We start from the raw sequence: 19048 nt of genomic DNA, 5'->3' as shown, positions 1-19048 counted from the left end.
CAGGTAAGCTCTAGTCCCCTTGGTCTCCTTGTTGTTTTAATTGGAAATAAAAAAGGGCTTTTGTGGCAAAGATGCCTTGGATTGCAGTTCGAAGCCAGCCCGGGCAGAAAATCTCTCAAACTCCATCTCCCAACTAACCAGCGAAGAGCCAGGCTGGAAGCATGGCTGAAGAGACTGATCTCTTACCAGCCAAATGCTGGAAGTGGAGCTGTGGCTCAAATGGTAGAGTGCTAGCCTCGAGCAGAAGTGCTCAGGGACAGTGCCCAGGCCCTGAGTTCAAACCCCGTGATTGCCAATGGGGGCAAGCCATCCCAGCAACAAGCACTTAGACCCCTGGGACTCAGCCAGTTCAGGGAACAAGGATCATGGAGAGGAGTAAGAGAATTATGTCACATCCTAAATGGAGTCACTTTGTCTCGCCCTTTCAAAATTAATCAGCCGGGGATCAAGAGATAGTAGCTTGTCCATCTAATGTCCATACCTGAGTATAAGAACTGGCCAAGTCACCCAATTTTTAATTTTGTGCCCTAAACCCTTCCTTTTGCCTTAATTTTTTTTTTTTTTTTTTGTCCAGCTCCTGCCTCATGAGACTTCTTCCAGGCTTCATTCAAGGACTGGCATCTACCACCAAGGGACCCTGCTGCTCGCCTTCTCCAGGAGAGGCCACATTTCTGCCTAACTATTAAAAGGCTGGAATGTAAGGTCCTCTCCCTGAGGGCTACATGCGGATGCCCCCACCTCATTAAGTCTCCACCCAATTACCTGGGTAACCTGCGGACCTGGAGGCAGTTACCTCCCCTTTCCCTGAGGTCACATCCTAGTCCACCTGGCCACACCCCTTGCCCCTGCCCTAGATATAAGGCAGGGCTGGGTAGGGGGGTCTCTCTCTCTCTCTCTCCTTTCTCTCTGGCCATGGATCATCTTGGCCACAGGCCAGCAGTTCGGTAATAAACTTTCTTTCCTGCCTGAATACCGTGTGGTGTTCTCCTTTACTGGCTACCTACTTTAAAAACCTAACACCTACATGCCAATATTGTCCAAATATATAAATCATGTTGAAAATTCTCCTTTTAATACCAGACGTCCATAACAAATTCCTTAGATTTATAGCAGAAAATTCACACATTCTCTCAAATTAAAATAGGAAAGGATTATTTTACAAAACTTCAAAATCACAGTTAACCAAAAACATAGAGAAATTATTTTACATCGAACTAAAAAGCATATTCAGTGCCCAGAATATAATCAGAAAAATAAAGAGAAATCTTCAGAATGGCAGATGATACTTAAAATTATATATCTGACAGCAGGTCAATGATACAAGTATACACAAGCTGCAACAGGTCAATAATAAAATCCTCATAATCTAGTTATGAATTGGGCTATTGACCTAAACAAATATTTCTCAAAATAACATATAAAATGGAAAATAGGTTTATGAACTAAAACTCTACTATATGTTTTTACAAGGAAACGTGAATTGAAACTTATTTTAAAATAGTCTGCATGTGCTATTAACAATTTTATACCTCATTTCATTCTTTTCACAAAATACACAAATAGTTGATAAATTATTTAACATGGAATTAGGAGATATTCATGAACAAAGTAATAGTCGAGTTGAGAGTTACAGGTGAGTACACACATATTCCCACAAGCCTGAGTTGAATTAATAGCTAAAATTGTGGATTCAGAATTTGTAGGGCATCTTCTAGCTTTGAACAATAACGTGGAATTGTAGAGATTTTCACAACCACATCTTGCAAACCCTAGTCGGTCCCACAGTGATGTGCTAAAAAAGACTTTCTTCACAACTTCAGGTAGCCCTGATCATTAAGAACATTTTTTTTCAAATTTTTATTATCAAATTGCATTAAGAACATTTTTTGAGGTAAAATTTCAGACCTGCTTAAAAGTCTCTGTATGTATTTTAGACAATTGGGTTTTAGAAGCAATGCATTGTATTTTCTCCACCTGGATAGGCTAGTACCAATGGTCCACCCTTGCTGTGTCACTGAGCCAGGATTCTGCCTTCGAAAAAGAGGTTGATGTCATCACCTTGCTTTCTCTATCAGAGGGAAGAGACAGGAGTTTCGAGTTCAGATTTGTTTATCTCTCCCTTCCTTATTTTAAATACCATCTCTCAAATTATAATAGCCTATTAATGACACATTTGACTGCAGTGGGAGAAAAAGTTCATCTTTCTATGAAAGAGCTTTTTAAAGATCTTATCAAGAAACCATAATATGACAGTTGTTTGCCAACGTATTGTTGAAAACTTACCCCTCCAAATTCAATTTTAAGCTTCTGAATTTGATAAAACTTTTAAAAAAATCTCATTTTACACACTCTACTGTAGTGCTTATACAAGAAAGTAAAATTTGATTTCTGAGTCTTATTTTTAATTTGTCTTTAATAGAAATCTGTAGCTTGAAGAAAACACTTCTTTGCTCTCTGAGTTTTTCATGAATAAATAATAGAAGCTAGAAGCAACTGGCAGTTGATTTTCATTGGAAAAAAGATAACACTAGAATATTTTAACCATAAATAACAAATAATAGAAGATACACCTAAGACAGAAACCTGGCTGTACTTGGAGAGCAATATAATATATCAATTGGCCCAAATTTATTCCCTTCTGGTAGAAAAGATGGAAGAATATGAATTTTCTCTGAAGATGTTGATTAAATCTAAAGAGTTTTTTGATGTATTCATGCTTATTTTTAAAATAAGCACTGGCAATCATACTGTTGGACAGGAAAAAACAACATTTTGCAAAGACTTGGTCACAGTATAATAATTAAAAAAATAAAAGTTCATATAAATCAATCAATGAGTTAATTGCTAAATTAACCAGTTATTGTTAAATTCTCCATAGATCTCAATATTAATAAGAAACTTAGCATATCAATGAAAACCTAGGTTAAATATTATGAGTTTAGATTTAAAAGTATATTTTGGTGTCATGTAGACCACAGAACAAGATTGTGAATTTTTCCCTTCCAGTTAACTTAGATTTGTGTAAATAGGATAAAAATTAACTTCCAATTGTAGGTATTATTTCTTAGTTTCTCATCTACTTCCTTGCTGAGAAATACAAACTAAGTTATGAAGGAAGCCAGCTATTTTCTACATCAAGGAAGTTACCACAAAATATGAATGCTATAGTCTAGCTAAATATAAAATTAAGCCTGGTGAACCTCTAAAACAAAGTTTTGTTTTGTTTTGTTTTGTTTTTCCAATCCTGGGGCTTGGACTCAGGGCCTGCGCACTGTCCCTGGCTTCTTTTTGCTCAAAGCTAGCACTCTGCCACTTGGGCCCCAGCCCCACATCCTGCTTTTTCTATTTATACGATGCTTAGAAATCAAACCCAGGGCTTCATGAATGCTAGGCAAGCACTCTACGGCTAAGCCACATTCCCAGAATAAGGTCATTTTTTAAAAGTCTCTAGTTCAACTTGTCATGGATATTGGTTGTGAGGTCAGTAGATAAAACTGTTTTATACTAAATGAGAATTGTTACAGCATGGTGAGGAACAAGTGTTAGGTTCTCTCCCTGAGGGCTCCATGTAGATGTCCCCACCTCATTAAGTCTCCACCCAGTGACCTGGGTAACTTGCAGACCTGGAGGCAGTTACCTCCCCTTTCCCTGAGGTCACATCCTAATCCACCTGGCCACACCCCTTGCCCCTGCCCTAGATATATAAGGCAGGACTGGGTGCGGGTCGCTCTCTCTCTCTCCTTTCTCTCAGGCCATGGATCGTCTTGGCCACAGGCCAGCAGTTCGGTAATAAACTTTCTCTCCTGCCTGAATACTGTGTGTTGTTCTCCTTTACCGGCTACCTACTTTAAAAACCTAACAACAAGGAAAGTGCATTACTTAATGTCTTAACAGCTGGAGGACAAGAAATTCTAATAGTGATTATTTACATAAAGCTGAGTTCAATTTTAGCTTTAATATTTAAGTATATGATTTGCATGGTTATATGTCTAGTGAATTACATTATTTTTAAAAAATAAAATCAAAATGTTCACACGTGTAACTATTTGATTGTACCCTTCTGAATGAGTATAAATATTTAGAAATTTAATTACATTGGGTATTTTAGAAAAATAAAGGCAGAAAAAATGATGCTGAAAACAAATCATTCTGATATGATCCTATTAAATCTGACATATTTATGTGTTCCCAGAAAACAATGTCTTAATTGAAACCAGAAAACCAAAGCTATGGTTTTATAACACTTTGTCTTTACACAAAAATAAAGGTAATAAACTTATGATTCTATATTTTTGTCACACCCACACATAACATTTCTGTAGCTTACAGGAAGGAAGCATCAACTCTAAGAGTAACTCAGGTTACTCATTTGCCACTTCTAGGGCTGAACTGAGCCCCCTCTACCCCTACCAAAGACAACCAATATGCTTTTGTGACTTCGGAAACCTTTGTTTCTCTTATTTTCAGTCTCCCTCCAGCATACATTTCAGCCACTCTTGGAACTTTCTCTCTCTCTTTCTCTCTCTTTCAACTAAAAGAAATAGTAGTTATCTAATTTCATTCTTTTGGTCATTTTTGTATCTCTGAGCACTGGGATATTGTCTTAAGTTCAGTCTTCTCCTGGATGCCAGTCCAAATGGATTATAGTGAACAAGAACAGAATTAAAGAGATGCAAGATGTCCTATTGCCAAAAATGTCCTCCAGCCTGAATAGAGAACCCTCAATTCCCTTAAATAGGTTTCTTCAGCAGCTGAATGAGTTGCTGTAATTACTGAGCATGAAAGAGACCAGAGAGCTCTTTCTGAACAATGAGCAAAGGTGGAGCTGGGACACAAAGCCAAGCATTCTACCTTGCTGTAGTCACAACTCAAAGTCAACCCAGGTGTGCCCTGGTCAACTGATGCCATGTTTCTTTCCTTTTATAAATTGTGCCTATAAGAACTTTCCTATCACAGGGACTCAGACAGAGCTCAGCCCACTCCTATACTCCTGATCTGCTATTCTGTACTCGTGCTGGCAAGTAAATGGCGAGTTCCATGAGTCAGTTATTTTATATATGAATTTAAAATGCATAGATGAAATAAAAAAGTGTGCAAGTTATTTAAATAATAGTCATATAGCTTTTCAGATATATTTTATGCATTATTGATTGTTTTTTGTTTCAAAGGACAGATGAGTTCATTTGTGTTTCCAGGTTCACAACTCTGCTTGGAGGATGACTCTGCCATTAGCCTTTTCTGTCTGACATTCCTATTTTTTATCAGCATGGTGGTTATGAAACAGCCTTTTACAAAATAGGAGCCATGAAGAATGTTTTGTAGTTGAGTACTCAGGGTGAGACTATTTAACTTCCCAGTGGAGAATACAGTTTTCTAATGCTAATGTGATATTAATGGCAGTAAGCATAGCTACTGGAAAAGTCCTAGCTATTTGAATTGTACTATATTATTGATGTCTACAAAAATTCTGAGTTACCTAAGTATCCATATTTTATACATCTGAAGGTTAATATTTGCAATTTGTCATTAATTTGGCATACAGTTTGAGAGTTCACTATGACTCTGACTTGTTTTAATATTATTAGCTTAGCATGATATATATATGTACACACACATATATGTATGTGTGTATATGTGTTTCTTTGATTAGAACAATGGAAATTATGTAATAAGGAGCTACTCATGCCTATTTGTGCTGTGCTTGTGTCCCTTTACCAGTGAGAGGAAAAAAATACCAAGGAAGTTCATGCACTGAAGTTCTAATTGCTTTAGCTAGGTACAGTGGCTCAAATCTGTAATCATAGCTACTTGAGAAGTAGAAATTTAGAAGATAATAGCCAGAAAAACCAAATACAGAAATAAAAACATAAGGCTCTACCAGTCAGTGGTTGGGCATGGTAGTACGTTTATCATTTATGCAAAAATGTAAAACTAGGATTGTAGTCCAAGATGTCTGAGTCATAAAGGGAGATCCTATCTCCAATGGCCCTGAGTTCAAATCCTATCAGCAGCAAAAGAATGTAAATTCTTCCAAGCCATATTCTCTGAAATAAAAGTCAAGCTAGCACAAAGGGAAAGCCAATTTATATGACCTATAAAAAGTGGACAGACAGCAAAAATAAACATACATCATGACTACTTTGTGAGTTACAGTTGCAACCCCAGATTAATTCTTTCATGGAAGAACTCCACAAATTTGCCTGCTTCTTTTTTCTCATTCTTCTTTTTAGTTTCCTAAAGGCTCAGTCAGCAATTAGTCAACAACCCTGCTCATATTTAACTGTCTTCCTTATTCACTAAAGTTCTCTTAAGTTACCCACGCCTATTTTTGTGCCCTTTCGGAACACTTAATTACCTCCATATCATGGATCCCTTCAAGAGCAACAAGAAAGACACAGAGAGAGACTCAAGGAAGTTGATTGTCTTCAATTTGCTCCATTGCCCTTGGGTGGAATTTTCTCCACAACATTTTCATTGATAGTAGGACAATAGAGATTGGGCCTGCCCAAGCTTGTATCCACCAAAGATACACTGTCAGAGAGCCAAACTACTTGTGATCTGTTTCAGCTCGCAAATCTTTAACCACGTTTTACTGAGCTTTTCTACCTAGTCCTTACCAAAATTCATCTCTGTACATTTGCGAATTGTACTCAAATGCTTCTGAAGATAGAACTTAAAAGTGATTTGACCACACAATGTTACTGTTTTGCTCGAGTTCAGGAACCCCGAAAAGACCACCAGAGAGCAAGACAGATGTAAACAGCAAAGAGGCGTTTATTTGTGAGCTAGCTCGTACCTCCGCTGATGACGTTCAGAGGCCCCGAATCAAAATCTAGCAGTCTTTTTATATCATGAAACAACTCTTAAGCAGTCTGGGGAAACTTCCACACAGTCAGGCATATGTTTGATTAACAATACACCACACTAAGCAAGCAGAAGAAAATAGGCTAATCTTATCTATAGTTAACTTTGTTAGCAGAGGGCCATAGTTAACTCTGTTAGCAGAGGGCTATAGTTAAACTTTCTTAGCAGAGGGCTAAACTGCATTCCTAAAGTTAAACTTCGATCTCTGTTTACATCTAACACATACATCCTCCGTTTGAGACATTCAGCAGTTTTTCTCAAAAAATGTTGTGCAGGTTTTCTGTGTAACTTCCTGACTTGGGGGGAGCAAGCTTAGATTTTTAAGATGGAGTCACTTAGGCCTTTTCAGTTACAACAAATCAGCAGGGTCATAAAGAAAGTGGAATGGCAGAATCATCCTCTAAGACAGACTGTGAAAGAAGTAAGTAAGTGAACTCATTTATGCTTTCATGCTTTCTTTTTTTCTGAATAATTATTTATTGATTGTCACAGGGATGCACAGAGGGCTAAGGCAGTGGGTACATTTCTTGTACACTTTGTTACCTCCTCCCTCATTTCCCCCCTCCCCCTTCCCCCTGTCTTCCTCCCATGAGTTGCTCAGTTAGTTTACACCAAATGGTTTTGTAAGTATTGCTTTTGGAGTCGTTTGTCTTTTTATCCTTTGTCTCTCAATTTTGATATTCCCTTTCCCTTCCCTAGTTCTAACACACATATATACAGTATCCAGGGTACTCAGAAGAGATACAGGGATAGCGCAGGGACAACTACAGGAAGGGAATACAAGAAGAACAACAAAATAGCTATGACAATAGACTGAATAAAACATATGTGAAGAGTTGCAAAAGCATTTGATATTCAGTGGGTTTAATTTTTTTGTGTTGTGGAGGTTTTTGTTTTAACTTTGTTTTAAACCAGTAAATCATTGCCAACAAACATGTTAGTCCATGCCTGAAACTTCAACTGATTTTGGTAGTAATAGTGGATACACAGGTCTTAGCACAGTTTTAACATGTTTGTTTGTTTGTTTGGGGCTATGCTGGCATTTGAACTCACAGCCTTGCACTTGGTCAGCAACAATCAACCACTTCACCCAGGCCTACAACTCTTTTCAGATAGGGTATAATTTTTTGCCTGTGATGACCTGGGACTGTGATCCCCTACTTATGCCTACAGCATAGCTGGGATCACAGGAATGAATCATCAGGCTTAACTTTTTTTTTTTTTTGCCAGTCCTGGGCCTTGAACTCAGAGCGTGAGCACTGTCCCTGGCTTCTTTTTGCTCAAGGCTAGCACTCTGCCACTTGAGCCACAGTGCCACCTCTGGCCATTTTCTATATATGTGGTGCTGGGGAATCAAACCCAGGGCTTCATGTATATGAGTCAAGCACTCTTGCCACTAGGCCATATTCCCAGCCCCAGGCTTAACTTTTTGACTGAGATTGAATCTCTCTACATTTTTTCCTGGCTGGCATACAGCTTGATCTTGATGATTTCCCCTTCCTAAGTGGCCAGTATTATTATAGATGTAAGTCACCATGCCCAGATCACAGCTAATTTTATTTTCATAAAAATAGGTGAGTAGTCATCCTTATCTCATTATTAAATTTAGAGGAAAGGTTTTTTTATTTTTCTCATTAAGTATAATGCTGGCTGTCGGCTTGTGGTATACAGCTTTTATTACACTGAGAAATGTTCTATGTATTCCTAATTCTCCAGACCAATCTTGAATCCCATTTGAGCATCTTATATGATTTTTCTGGTAAATTGTTGAATTTTGTTGGGCCAGAAACTTATTGAGAAGTTCTGTATTGGTATTCACCAAAAAGATGGGTTTATATTTTTTATCTGCTTTTGGTATGAATGTTGTACTGGCTTCATAGAATGAGTTTGGTAGGGATCTGTCTACTTCATTGATGAATTTGAGGGATATTGGAGTGAGTTCTCCTTTGGAAGTCACAGTGAATTTGGCTGTAAATCCATCAGGTCCTGAGCTTTTCTTGGATTGGAGGTGTTTTATTGCCATTTCAATTACATGTCTGTTTAAGGCTTATATCTTGGTTCTGTTTGGGTATATCAATTTTCTCTAAGAATACATTCATTCTCCAATTTGTTGGCATAAAGTTTTTCAGTACCTATCAAAATCTACCAACTTTAATTCTCTACAAAGCCATAGTAACAAAAATAGCTTGGTGCTGGCACAGAATACCCTGAAGAGCAATGCAACAGAATAGAACTCCCAGAAATGAACCCACAAACCTATAGCTATCTATAGCCAAAACACAGATTTGAAGAAAGACAGCCTTGTCAGCAAATAGTGCTGGCAAAATTGACTATCCACATGCAGAAATTTGAAGTTACATCCTTATATATCTTGCACCAGAATCAATTCAAAATAGAAGAAAAACTTCAATGTAAGGCCATAAACCATGAAAATATCATAAGAAGTGTTAGGAGAAGCACTAGAACTCCTAGGCAAAAGTAAAAACTTTCTAAATAAAGATCTAGAATCACAACAAATCATAGAATGACTGGACAATGGCCTAATACCAAAATATACATATAGTTCAATAAATGAAGCCTCAAAGGAAATTCTCAAAGAAATAACAACCCAATTAATAAGTTTTCTAATGATTTAGAAAGAGACTTCTCAGACAAAGAAGTGAAAATGACCAATAGGCACATGAAGAAATGTTCACCATATCTGGCCTAAAGGAATGCAAACAAAAAAACAAAATAAAACAAAAACCATCAAGTTTCTACTTCATCCTAATTAGAATGGTGGTGAGTGAGAATATTGAAAGGGTTAACATTAATCAAGATGCACTGTATTCACAAACTGCTTTGGTGAATGGCAACTCCTCTGTAAAACTACTTAAAGATAATTAAATTATTCACAAAACCCTGACCATAGAAACTTTGAGATAATAAATTTGTTTCAAGACACACAGAGTTTGGTAATTCACTATGCAGCAACAGAAATCTAATATAGTGTTAAGAAATGAAGATAGCTTTATATTCTGACTCTTCCTATCCTTTGTGTACACAAGTCCCTATTCATTGGTGCACATTTTTCCTTGTGAGGCTGAGTCAAGCTGTCTCTGAAACTTTCTTGTTTTCTATCTGTCTCCCATACCAAACTTTCTTTGCAAGCACATAAATGTATCTCAGAGTCCTGGGTAAAACACATTCTTATCCTTGAACCTTGTCGCACAACGCTTATTCTGTGTGTGATAACTTTCCTCTTTGAAATCTTCTGTGGCTTACTCATAGATCAAAATTCAGAACAAATGAACATTTTCCTGTGAACACTTTTTAGACAACCTGCGCAACAACCATACAATTGCACTGTTGTATCTAATGATAATTTGTCCCTCGTTGCAGATATAATGTTTTCCTGTCTCCCATTGCAGATAAAATGTTTGATATATATTTGCATCAAAAACTGTCACACAAAGACTGGCACATTTTGAGTTGCAAGCAATTAATAATGATTTCCTGAACAAACAAGGCATAAATGAACAACACAGTTCTACATGTGGATCCAGAGTAATCATAATATGAAAGTTAAAGGTGTGATATGACTACTCAAAGAGGGAAAATGCTATTTTTTTCTTTCTTCTCACACTCTAAATAATTTCTGTCTTGTGTGGTTTGTAGTCTCACCCATAAATTAAAATTGAAAAAATAAAGTGTAGTTCAAAAATATTATTAATTTTAAATTATGCCGTAATCCCTTTTATATCTAGAAGTCCCTGATATGTATAGTATTGTACCACAATAATTTTACCTAATATTATAGAGTGCCTATAAACTAATATTTATAAAATGCTTTTCTTCCAAAATAAGCTTTTCAGCTACCAATCCTCACATCTTTCTTACTACTTTCATTGGGTCAGTGACTCAAAATAGTTTTCACATTAGCATTAAGTGGAAAAACTTTTAATAACTTGGATGGCCAGGCCACATTCAGTTCTATTAAGTGAGAATTTTGCTGGTAATGTATTTGTAAAACTCTTCAGGCGATTCTCATAATCAATATTGAGGATATGCTTCTAACAATGGTAAGTAGTAATTCATTATTACTCTTCACTGTTCCTTTTCCTTGAATAAAATGTGAATTGGCTATGATAGCTAAACTTGGTACTGCAAATGAGCTATCAAGTTGTCAAAAGTCAAAAATGTAGCAGGCCAATACCTGGGACATAATTGGCATCATAACATTTTGGAATCATGAATTTTTTTTTAAGTAAAAATCTCCATTGTTCAAAAACCCTTTAATACTGTCTCTACAGGCTGTGCTTCAAATTATTTAAACCTTTATCATCATATTGAAGTTACAATTTATAGTCTCTTTCTTTCCAGCTCCCTTCTTTCTCCTTCTGCTCACACATACTCTTGAGGTGAGAGAGATTCATTTGCAACCATTTTCTCTCCATTTCTTTCTATTATGTGGTGTTTAATCTGCTGTATTTAAATGTTGGTTTGCATTTACCAGTGTCATACAAAGTTGTTCTTTCAAGTGGGACAAATGTGATGTTGAAGTGATAACAGCATCTCCTCTAAGTTAAGTCCTTCCTTTTGCTTCAGTGGAAATTGTTCCAAATAAGAAATAACTATGAATTTCAGATACAAGTTAGTCATCTCCTTGATCTTCTTTTTGTTTTTCACTTAAAGTTGCATATTTATGAGATTCTTCTTCTTCAGAAAACATGATATGCATATATATGTTTCCATTCATTATTTAAAAGAAGATACAACATTATCAACTCATGACAAAGTTGTTTCTAAATCATCAGCCACCTTTTAGCACGTTTTGTTACCTCTCCCCTTCTTTCAATTTATCTTAAGTATTACTTTCATGTCTTTCAGAAATAAGACAGAAGCATCTTGCTTTGCTGTTATTTGGTGGAGAGACAAGTTTCTACACATGCTATATTTGTTTTTAGTTTCAGGTGAGATATATTTTAAAATATTATTATAGTATGATCACTGGTTATAATTAATAAGAGACCATTAACTATTTCAGTAAGGATGCTAAATACAAATCCATATTATACCTAAGTAGATAGCCATGTACTTACTTTAGAAGCATTTGTTAAGCATCCATATTATTGCAGTCATTTCTAATTCCTTCTGAAAACAGAAAACTTCAGGTTTGAACAAGACAGTGCCTACACTAAGTTCACTGAACACCCGGAACTGTTCATACCCACATAAGATTATCTGAACAGAAGACATTTTTACACTGTAATTTGTTATTTTGTTTTTTGGCTGTATACAAACACTTGCAGATGAAAATGAGTTTCATATTTCACTAGGTTTTTGATGTATGGGAAAATTTCATCAATGTTTTAAAGTACAACAGCAAAAATGTAAACTGGTTTTAAATTTTAAAGTCAATGCTATGTTTTTTTAGGGATCTGGATGCTAGAATTTGGTAGAATTTGAATATAATGGTACTATCTGGAATTTCACCAATGGCAACAACATGTTTCCAATGGAAGGAGGGTTGTTTTTATCTTGTTTGAATTTTAGTGTATTGTACCAATGGTGTAGGATGAAACGTAGACAGTATATTGATTTCTAAGGTAGTCTTTAGAAAGGAGGTTAGTGCATTGAAAAAGTGATTCAGAAGAAATGCCACAGTTTCCAACACAGGGTAGAATTCCCTTCACCCTGCTGTAGATAATGGAGAAAAGTAAGTTTATTATCATTGAGAAAATATGAGGGCAAGAGGAGCTTGGAGTCAGTAAACATTTCTTGGTAATACCGTGTCAGGATCTCTGAGAACCCCTTCTCCTCACTTCTCCGGAGGAGATGCCCAACTGTTGGGGTCTCTAGGACCCCTTCCCCCCATCTCCTGGGGGAATGCCTGAACCTCGATTCTATGGAAGAAATCCACCGTACCCCTCATACTGGCAGAAGGAGTAAGGCGTGTCCTTACTGGACTGCTCTAGGCTGAAGTAGGATGCCGAAATCCCTTCCTCGGCCCCCCATAATGTGTCAGGAATAGCAGGACAAAGATAATGGGGAGACGGCTGGATGGTTGAATGAGTCTCAAAGGATTTAATTGGGAGGGGGGTTTATATAGAGGTAATGGCGGGAATGGGAAGGACTTGGGCCATTGGCTAAGCCGGGTTGCCCATCAGGTGATGTCATGAACCTTCCTTTGTGGGCTGGACAATCCCTATCATGGTGGCACGCACGTGTCTGCCTCCTCCAGGGGCGGGGTCTTCTCTTCCGGTTGAGCCCGGAAGGTGGGAGGGACTTGCTGTTACACTGTCCCAGGGCTGGGGGAAGGGCAGCGTCTCGTTCTTGGCACCCTTTCCCACCAAGGCCAAAACTGAGTCCCCAACAATACCGTATTTCTTGATCATAAACAACTCAGGGAAGTTCCTATCCTAGACAAGATCCTATTAGGATATTACTATAAAGAGTGACAGAGTTAGGTCCATGCTTGTTGCTAATCATGATGGGAAGAACCTCTTTGAGATTTGGCCATACCATGTCTATCAAAGTCTCAACTGAGGATGTCCAGATACAAGATCAGCAGGGGATCTCAAACCAGTCAAGACCACACACAGTATGTGCATTGTCAGATAGTCTCTGTGCTAAGGTACTTAATGCTTCTTGTTTAAGATTGGATACAATATCATTCTCTTTTTTTTTTACATATTTAAATTTTTCTTTTTTTTACAATTGAACAAAACAGTGCATCTTGATCAGTGTCATCCCTTCAATACCCCCATCTTGGACTGACTTCTTCCCTTCCTTTTCTTAATTTTGTGGTATAGAAAATGAATTCTTGATGACATTCTCCCTTTGATCCTTTCATGTGTCTACCTTTCTCGCCTTGGTCCCACTCCTCCCTTGAAGTACCCACTCTCTGGGACTTGTTTTGTTTGGTTTAGACTCAGTCTTTCTAAAGAATTAAACTATTTGACATTTCCATAGAGAGTGGATTATACTTTGGTTAATTCATTTGTAACCAGTTGCATATTACTCAGTGTCTGAGTAATCTGACCATTCACAGACAATGGCACCTGTGAACAAAACTCCCTTCAGCCCTTCACCATTCAGAAAGAAAGATGAACAAAGAAACTTTGCTCTCTTTTTTTATTTTTGCATTTCCATTCTTTTTATTTTTGACTGATTGATACAGTAAATTATAGAACATAAGTGATTGTCCCACAACTGAGAGGTTTGTTTACAAGCATTAGGAAAAAGAAGTTTGTGTTCCACTTTTTTCCAGGATGATTCACTCCAGATTCCTGATGCTGTATTCACAGGACACATGTACCCCACAAGCATTCAGAAAATCCTGAGGCTTCAGAGCTAGGATTGAACTGAAAATCCAAAGACCAGACAACCTGTCATTCCCACCTGCAGTGAATTTTGGAATTTAGGTCCCTGGAGAATGCACTTCCCTCCCTCTGATGCTGAGAAGAGATTCCAGAAGAGACCTGCCTGACTACACAGGCGGAGCAAAGAGTCCAGGAAAATCCTCCTTTGTGACCACCCAGGAACCATTGGAAGTCAGGCTATAGAATTCGCACTTTTTGTGGCGATGGCAGACCTGGCTACAGATCTGGGCCTTCTGGGTTCTTACCTCGCTCAATGCTTGGGCCAAGCCAGCCTGAACCTGGGTAAATCTCTCCGGGTCAATGCTTTCTAGCCCCCAGGTTTGAGGACGATAGCACTCCAGAGGGGCAGGATAGAGCCCTAGTCTCAAATGGCCCAGCCTGGCCAAATGGCTCATGAGACTCTTGAAGGTGGCCATGGAGATGCGGTTTTCCCAGAAACTGAAGAAACTGAGCCGAGAGCACTGGCTCAGAGCGGGCAAAATGGTCAACAGCTGGGCGTCAGTGATGGCACAGTCCTCTAGGGCCAGGGTCATCAGGCTGCCAGCCACTTTCCTCAGCAGGGCTCGCAGGGGCTCAGGACGGAAGCGATCCATGCACAAACTCCTCAGACGCAGGTGCTGGAGCTGCCTGGTGCAGGGACACCGGGACAGAAACCTCAAGTCGGATTCCTTCAGTGGACATGAACTCAATGACAAAGTCTTCAAAGGCATCCGGTTCCTGAGGATGGCGGGTAGCTTTCCATAAAGGAAGAAGACATCATGCACATGAAACTCCTGGAGATACTGCAGCTGCCCCAGGTGTGGTGCGTATTTGCGAGAATACCGTAAGTTTTGGGGCCTTGACTTGTAGAAGTCGGCACTCATCTTGGAGAATTTGAAGATGTGAAGGTTTTTCATCTGGCCAAGGTAAGGTGCAAACTTTTTCATGGTTTCTCGATGCCAGAATTTACTTACCTTCAGCTCCTGGATGGAGCCCAGATGCACAGCAAGAAGAGCCTTCTGAATTTTGTAGATGGAGCCAGAGAGAATCTGCAGCTTCCTTGAGCACAGCAGGACCCGTTCTTTCCTCTTCCTGACCCACTGCAGCAGATAGGCTTGGAAAGCATCCTGGTTGCCATCTTTGATGACAACATCCATGAGAATCATCAAGCGCAGCTCTCCCGTCATCAATGAACCACAGCTCTCTGTTGGCTTGTCAGTCAGGATGTCTGCATAAGAGATTTCCGCCACGGAGGGGAAGCCCCATGTCCATATATCCACATGCTCCTTCCGCAGATCCAGCACTTGCAGTTTACACCGCCCGGGGCACTCCTTCTTGTCAAGTAGCAGATCGAGCCCATCCAGGACAGCCTTGAAGGTTTCCAGGTCTCTTGACTCTTCCACGTATGACAGAGGGAGGCAGGAGAATGGCCAGGTCTGTAACATGGCCTTAAGCACCCCTGTGTGGCTCTGGGTGTAGACCTCCCTCAAGAGCAAAGGGAAGAGGTGTGGCACATCTTCCAGGGCAGAGATGGCTAGGGCCTCGTTGCTCAGCAGGCTTTGAATGGCCAGATGCTGGAGCGAAGGTGGGGTCCTGGTGCTCATCTTGTTGGATGAGATGTTAATCAGGTGTGCAGGGCTTTCTGAATCCCAGCCCAGCCAGGCACTGACTGCACTGACTGCCGGCTCCAGAACTCTCTGCTCTTCTCTGGCCCTTGGCATCTTTATACCCCAACCCCACCCTCATGATTGCACGTTAACCAACCAGAGAACAGCTTCTGATGGGTTTTCTGAGACACACCCACCACACCTTGACTGGATCTCACCAGCTGGATTAATTCAAACAGTTCTACACAACGTGATAGGATTATAGGTGTGACCCACAGAGGCCGGCTTCCATTTCAAACCTGTAGTACTCTGAACACAAAAATTTCCCACACTTGGAATGACTTGGAAAAAAAATCATACTAAATGAAGTGAGCCAGACCCAAAGAAACATAGATTCTATGGTTTCCTTCATAGAAAATAATTAGTACATGTCTAGGATAATCCTAACAGGAGATCACAATAGCTCAACAGCTATGTACATATGAACCCATAAGATGATGGTAAGGAAAATGAACTTCAAGTTAGAGGAGCAAGTGGGTTATCATTGCTGTTGTTATTTCCAACATAATATGTGAAATTATGCCTTTTTCTTTTGTCTTTCTTCCCCATGGTTTTACCCTGATGTCACGGTAACTGATTTTGCACCTTGGATGTTGTATATATATGTATTGGAACTAGGGAAGGGAAGGGGAATATCAAAATGGAGAGACAAAAGATAAAAGACAAACAAATGCAACAGCAAAACTACAGGCTGTAAACCAACTGTACAACTCATGGGGGGAGAGAGATGGGGGAAGGGAATGAGAGAGGAGGAAACAAGTTGAATAAGAAATATATGCACTGCTTTAAGTATAAAACCGTACATCACTTTGACAATAACTAAATATATATATTTTACAATATATTTTTACAATATATATTTTACAATATATATACAATAATATATTTTACAAAAGATTTCCTGCCCTTCTTTGTTAATCCCTCAAAATCTTCCTTCAGATATTAAAATGCCCTTAGCCTGCAAAAGTTATCAGAACATTATCCTGTCCATCCTTATAGCATCCACAAAAACTTCTCTAGGAAATTCTTTCTTTTCCTTCCTTTGTTCATTTGTTTCTTTCTTCCTTTCCGCTTCTCTCTTTTTTTTTCCCTGCTGGTCCCAAGGTTTAAACCAAGGGCCTGGTTAAGGGGCCTCAGCTGGGGGGGGGGGGTGGCTTTAACTCCCTCCCTCTCTCCCTCCCTCCCTTCTTCCCTCCCTTTCTTCTTTCCTTCCATCTTTTTGTGCTGGTCCTAGAACTTCACCTCTGAGCTTGTACACTGTATCTTAGCTATTACTCATCAAGGCTAGTGCTCTACCACTTGAGCCATGACAGTAGTTCTAACTTTTTCTGTGGAGTTAATTGGAGATAAGAGTCTGGATACTGTCAGAGAAATGGCTGTTTGTGAGAGAACCAAATAAGTATAGTGAAAAATGTCAAGAAATGGCCCCTTGAGGAGGGTAACATCCCAAGAATTACAAAACATTTTTTGGTCCTGTCAATATTCATGGACTTAACTCCCAATTAAATTACAGAGACAGACTAATTGGATCAAAAACAAAACCCATCTATCTTCTGTCTTCAAGAGGTACCCATTTCCAACAGAAACAAACATATTCTAAATGTGAAAGGCTGGGATAAATTCTGTTGAGCAAACAACTCCACGAACAGGGAAAAATAAGAATGCTAATCACAGACAAAAAAAGGCTTTCAAATTAGTGACAAGAGACTATAAAGGACATGACATACTAATAAGTGGATTTTTCCTAAAGGAGGATATAACTAATCCTAATATCTATAAACCAATCCCGAGCACCCACCTTCATCAAACGGATACTACTTACCAATATCCTGAATAGGTTGTCAAATATCCACATGATGGTTATTGTGTAACTAAGAGTTTCTTTTGGTTTTTGATTTTGTGTGAATACTGGGATTTAAATGGTGTGAAATGTGTCTGATCTCTCCTTTCCCTGATGATTGTTTGAGAGTAAGTAATTATACTTTTTGTGTGTCTGTGCCATACAATTGTGGATGTATGGGACCCAGGTGTTGTCTCCTAGCTTGTTTTCTTCTCAAAGTTAGTGATCGAACACATGAGCCACAGCTCCACTTTTACCTTTTTGGGGGTTCATTAGAGATGAAGAGTTTCACAGATTTTTCTGCCTGAATCATGAAATTGTAACCCTTCATATACCAACTTCACAATAAGTTTTAAAATGTTTAATAGAATGACTTTCTCAGACTTTCCTGACAGCCTGGCTTTGAACTGGCATTTTCTGTTCTCACCCTTTTCACTAGTAAGGTTGTAGGCCGGCATCACCCAATGCCACTATGAGTCAATTTTTGGGTGTGTGGTATGCCTGGGTGGGCAGGAAGTGAACATTCCTTCTAGAAGAGCAAATGAAGTGTGGCCTGCATTCTCAAGGCATATTTGATCAAATCTCTAACTGGCTTTAGATACAAATATTATTATATTTAGATTATTATTATATTAGATTATTATATTTATATATTATATTTAGATCACAAATATTTTGGAAAAGCAGAAAGAATTCTCTTGGTTTCATGGGATGTCCTTTGGAATTTGGTTTTGAATGTTTTTGAAAGAATCTGTTCCAGCCATCCAGGGGACCATGAAAAGATAGTCATAGATAGCAGAAGAAGGTTTATAAGGAGGTTTATTGGTGGGGCCATATCTCCCATAGGAGAGAGAGCAATATGGTGTCCTGAACATAGCTTTTTTAAAAAGCCATCTAAATAAGAACATAAAAAGATGAAGAATGTCATAGAACAATTTTAAAATAATAAAAATAATTTATCAGTGATAGGACCTCACAGCTCCAAAATTGTAGAAGTTATTCACTTTGGAACAGATATGTATTGCCCTCCATTTTTTGTTCTTTAAGAGTTACTATATATCAGGATCTGGGAATGTGGCTTAGTGGTATAGTGTTTGCCTAGAATGTTTGAAGCCCTGGGTTCAATTCCTCAGAACTACATAAACAGAAAAAGCCGGAAGTGGCGCTGTGGCTAAAGTGGTAGAGTGTTATCCTTGAGCAAAAGAAGCTCAGGGACAGTGCTCAGGCCCTGAGTTCAAGCTCCAAGACTGGCAAAAAAAAAAGTTACTACATATCAAAGAGGATGAGGATAAGTATTTGGGATTGTGTTTGGGATATGATTAAGTTTAAGTTAA

The 19048-nt window shown here is 38.7% G+C and overlaps 1 protein-coding gene across 1 annotated transcript; it reads right to left on the bottom strand.

Annotated features, from left to right (window-relative positions):
• Nucleotides 1-14335: 14335 nt before the first annotated feature.
• On the bottom strand, nucleotides 14336-15928 carry LOC125345649 (PRAME family member 12-like). Its single transcript, XM_048337702.1, has one exon. It carries the CDS (start codon nucleotides 15926-15928, stop codon nucleotides 14336-14338), a length of 1593 nt encoding a protein of 530 aa, XP_048193659.1.
• Between the last annotated feature and the right edge of the window lie 3120 nt (nucleotides 15929-19048).

Source organism: Perognathus longimembris, chromosome 2 (assembly GCF_023159225.1).
Source record: "Perognathus longimembris pacificus isolate PPM17 chromosome 2, ASM2315922v1, whole genome shotgun sequence".
NCBI lineage: Eukaryota > Metazoa > Chordata > Mammalia > Rodentia > Heteromyidae > Perognathus > Perognathus longimembris.
The sequence above is the reverse complement of the archived record's forward strand: the minus strand, read 5'-3'. Positions and strand labels throughout refer to the sequence as shown.

Coding starts and splice junctions, on each gene's coding strand:
- LOC125345649 (XM_048337702.1), bottom strand. CDS start 15,928: ATGCCAAGGGCCAGAGAAGAGCAGAGAGTTCTGGAGCCGGCAGTCAGT.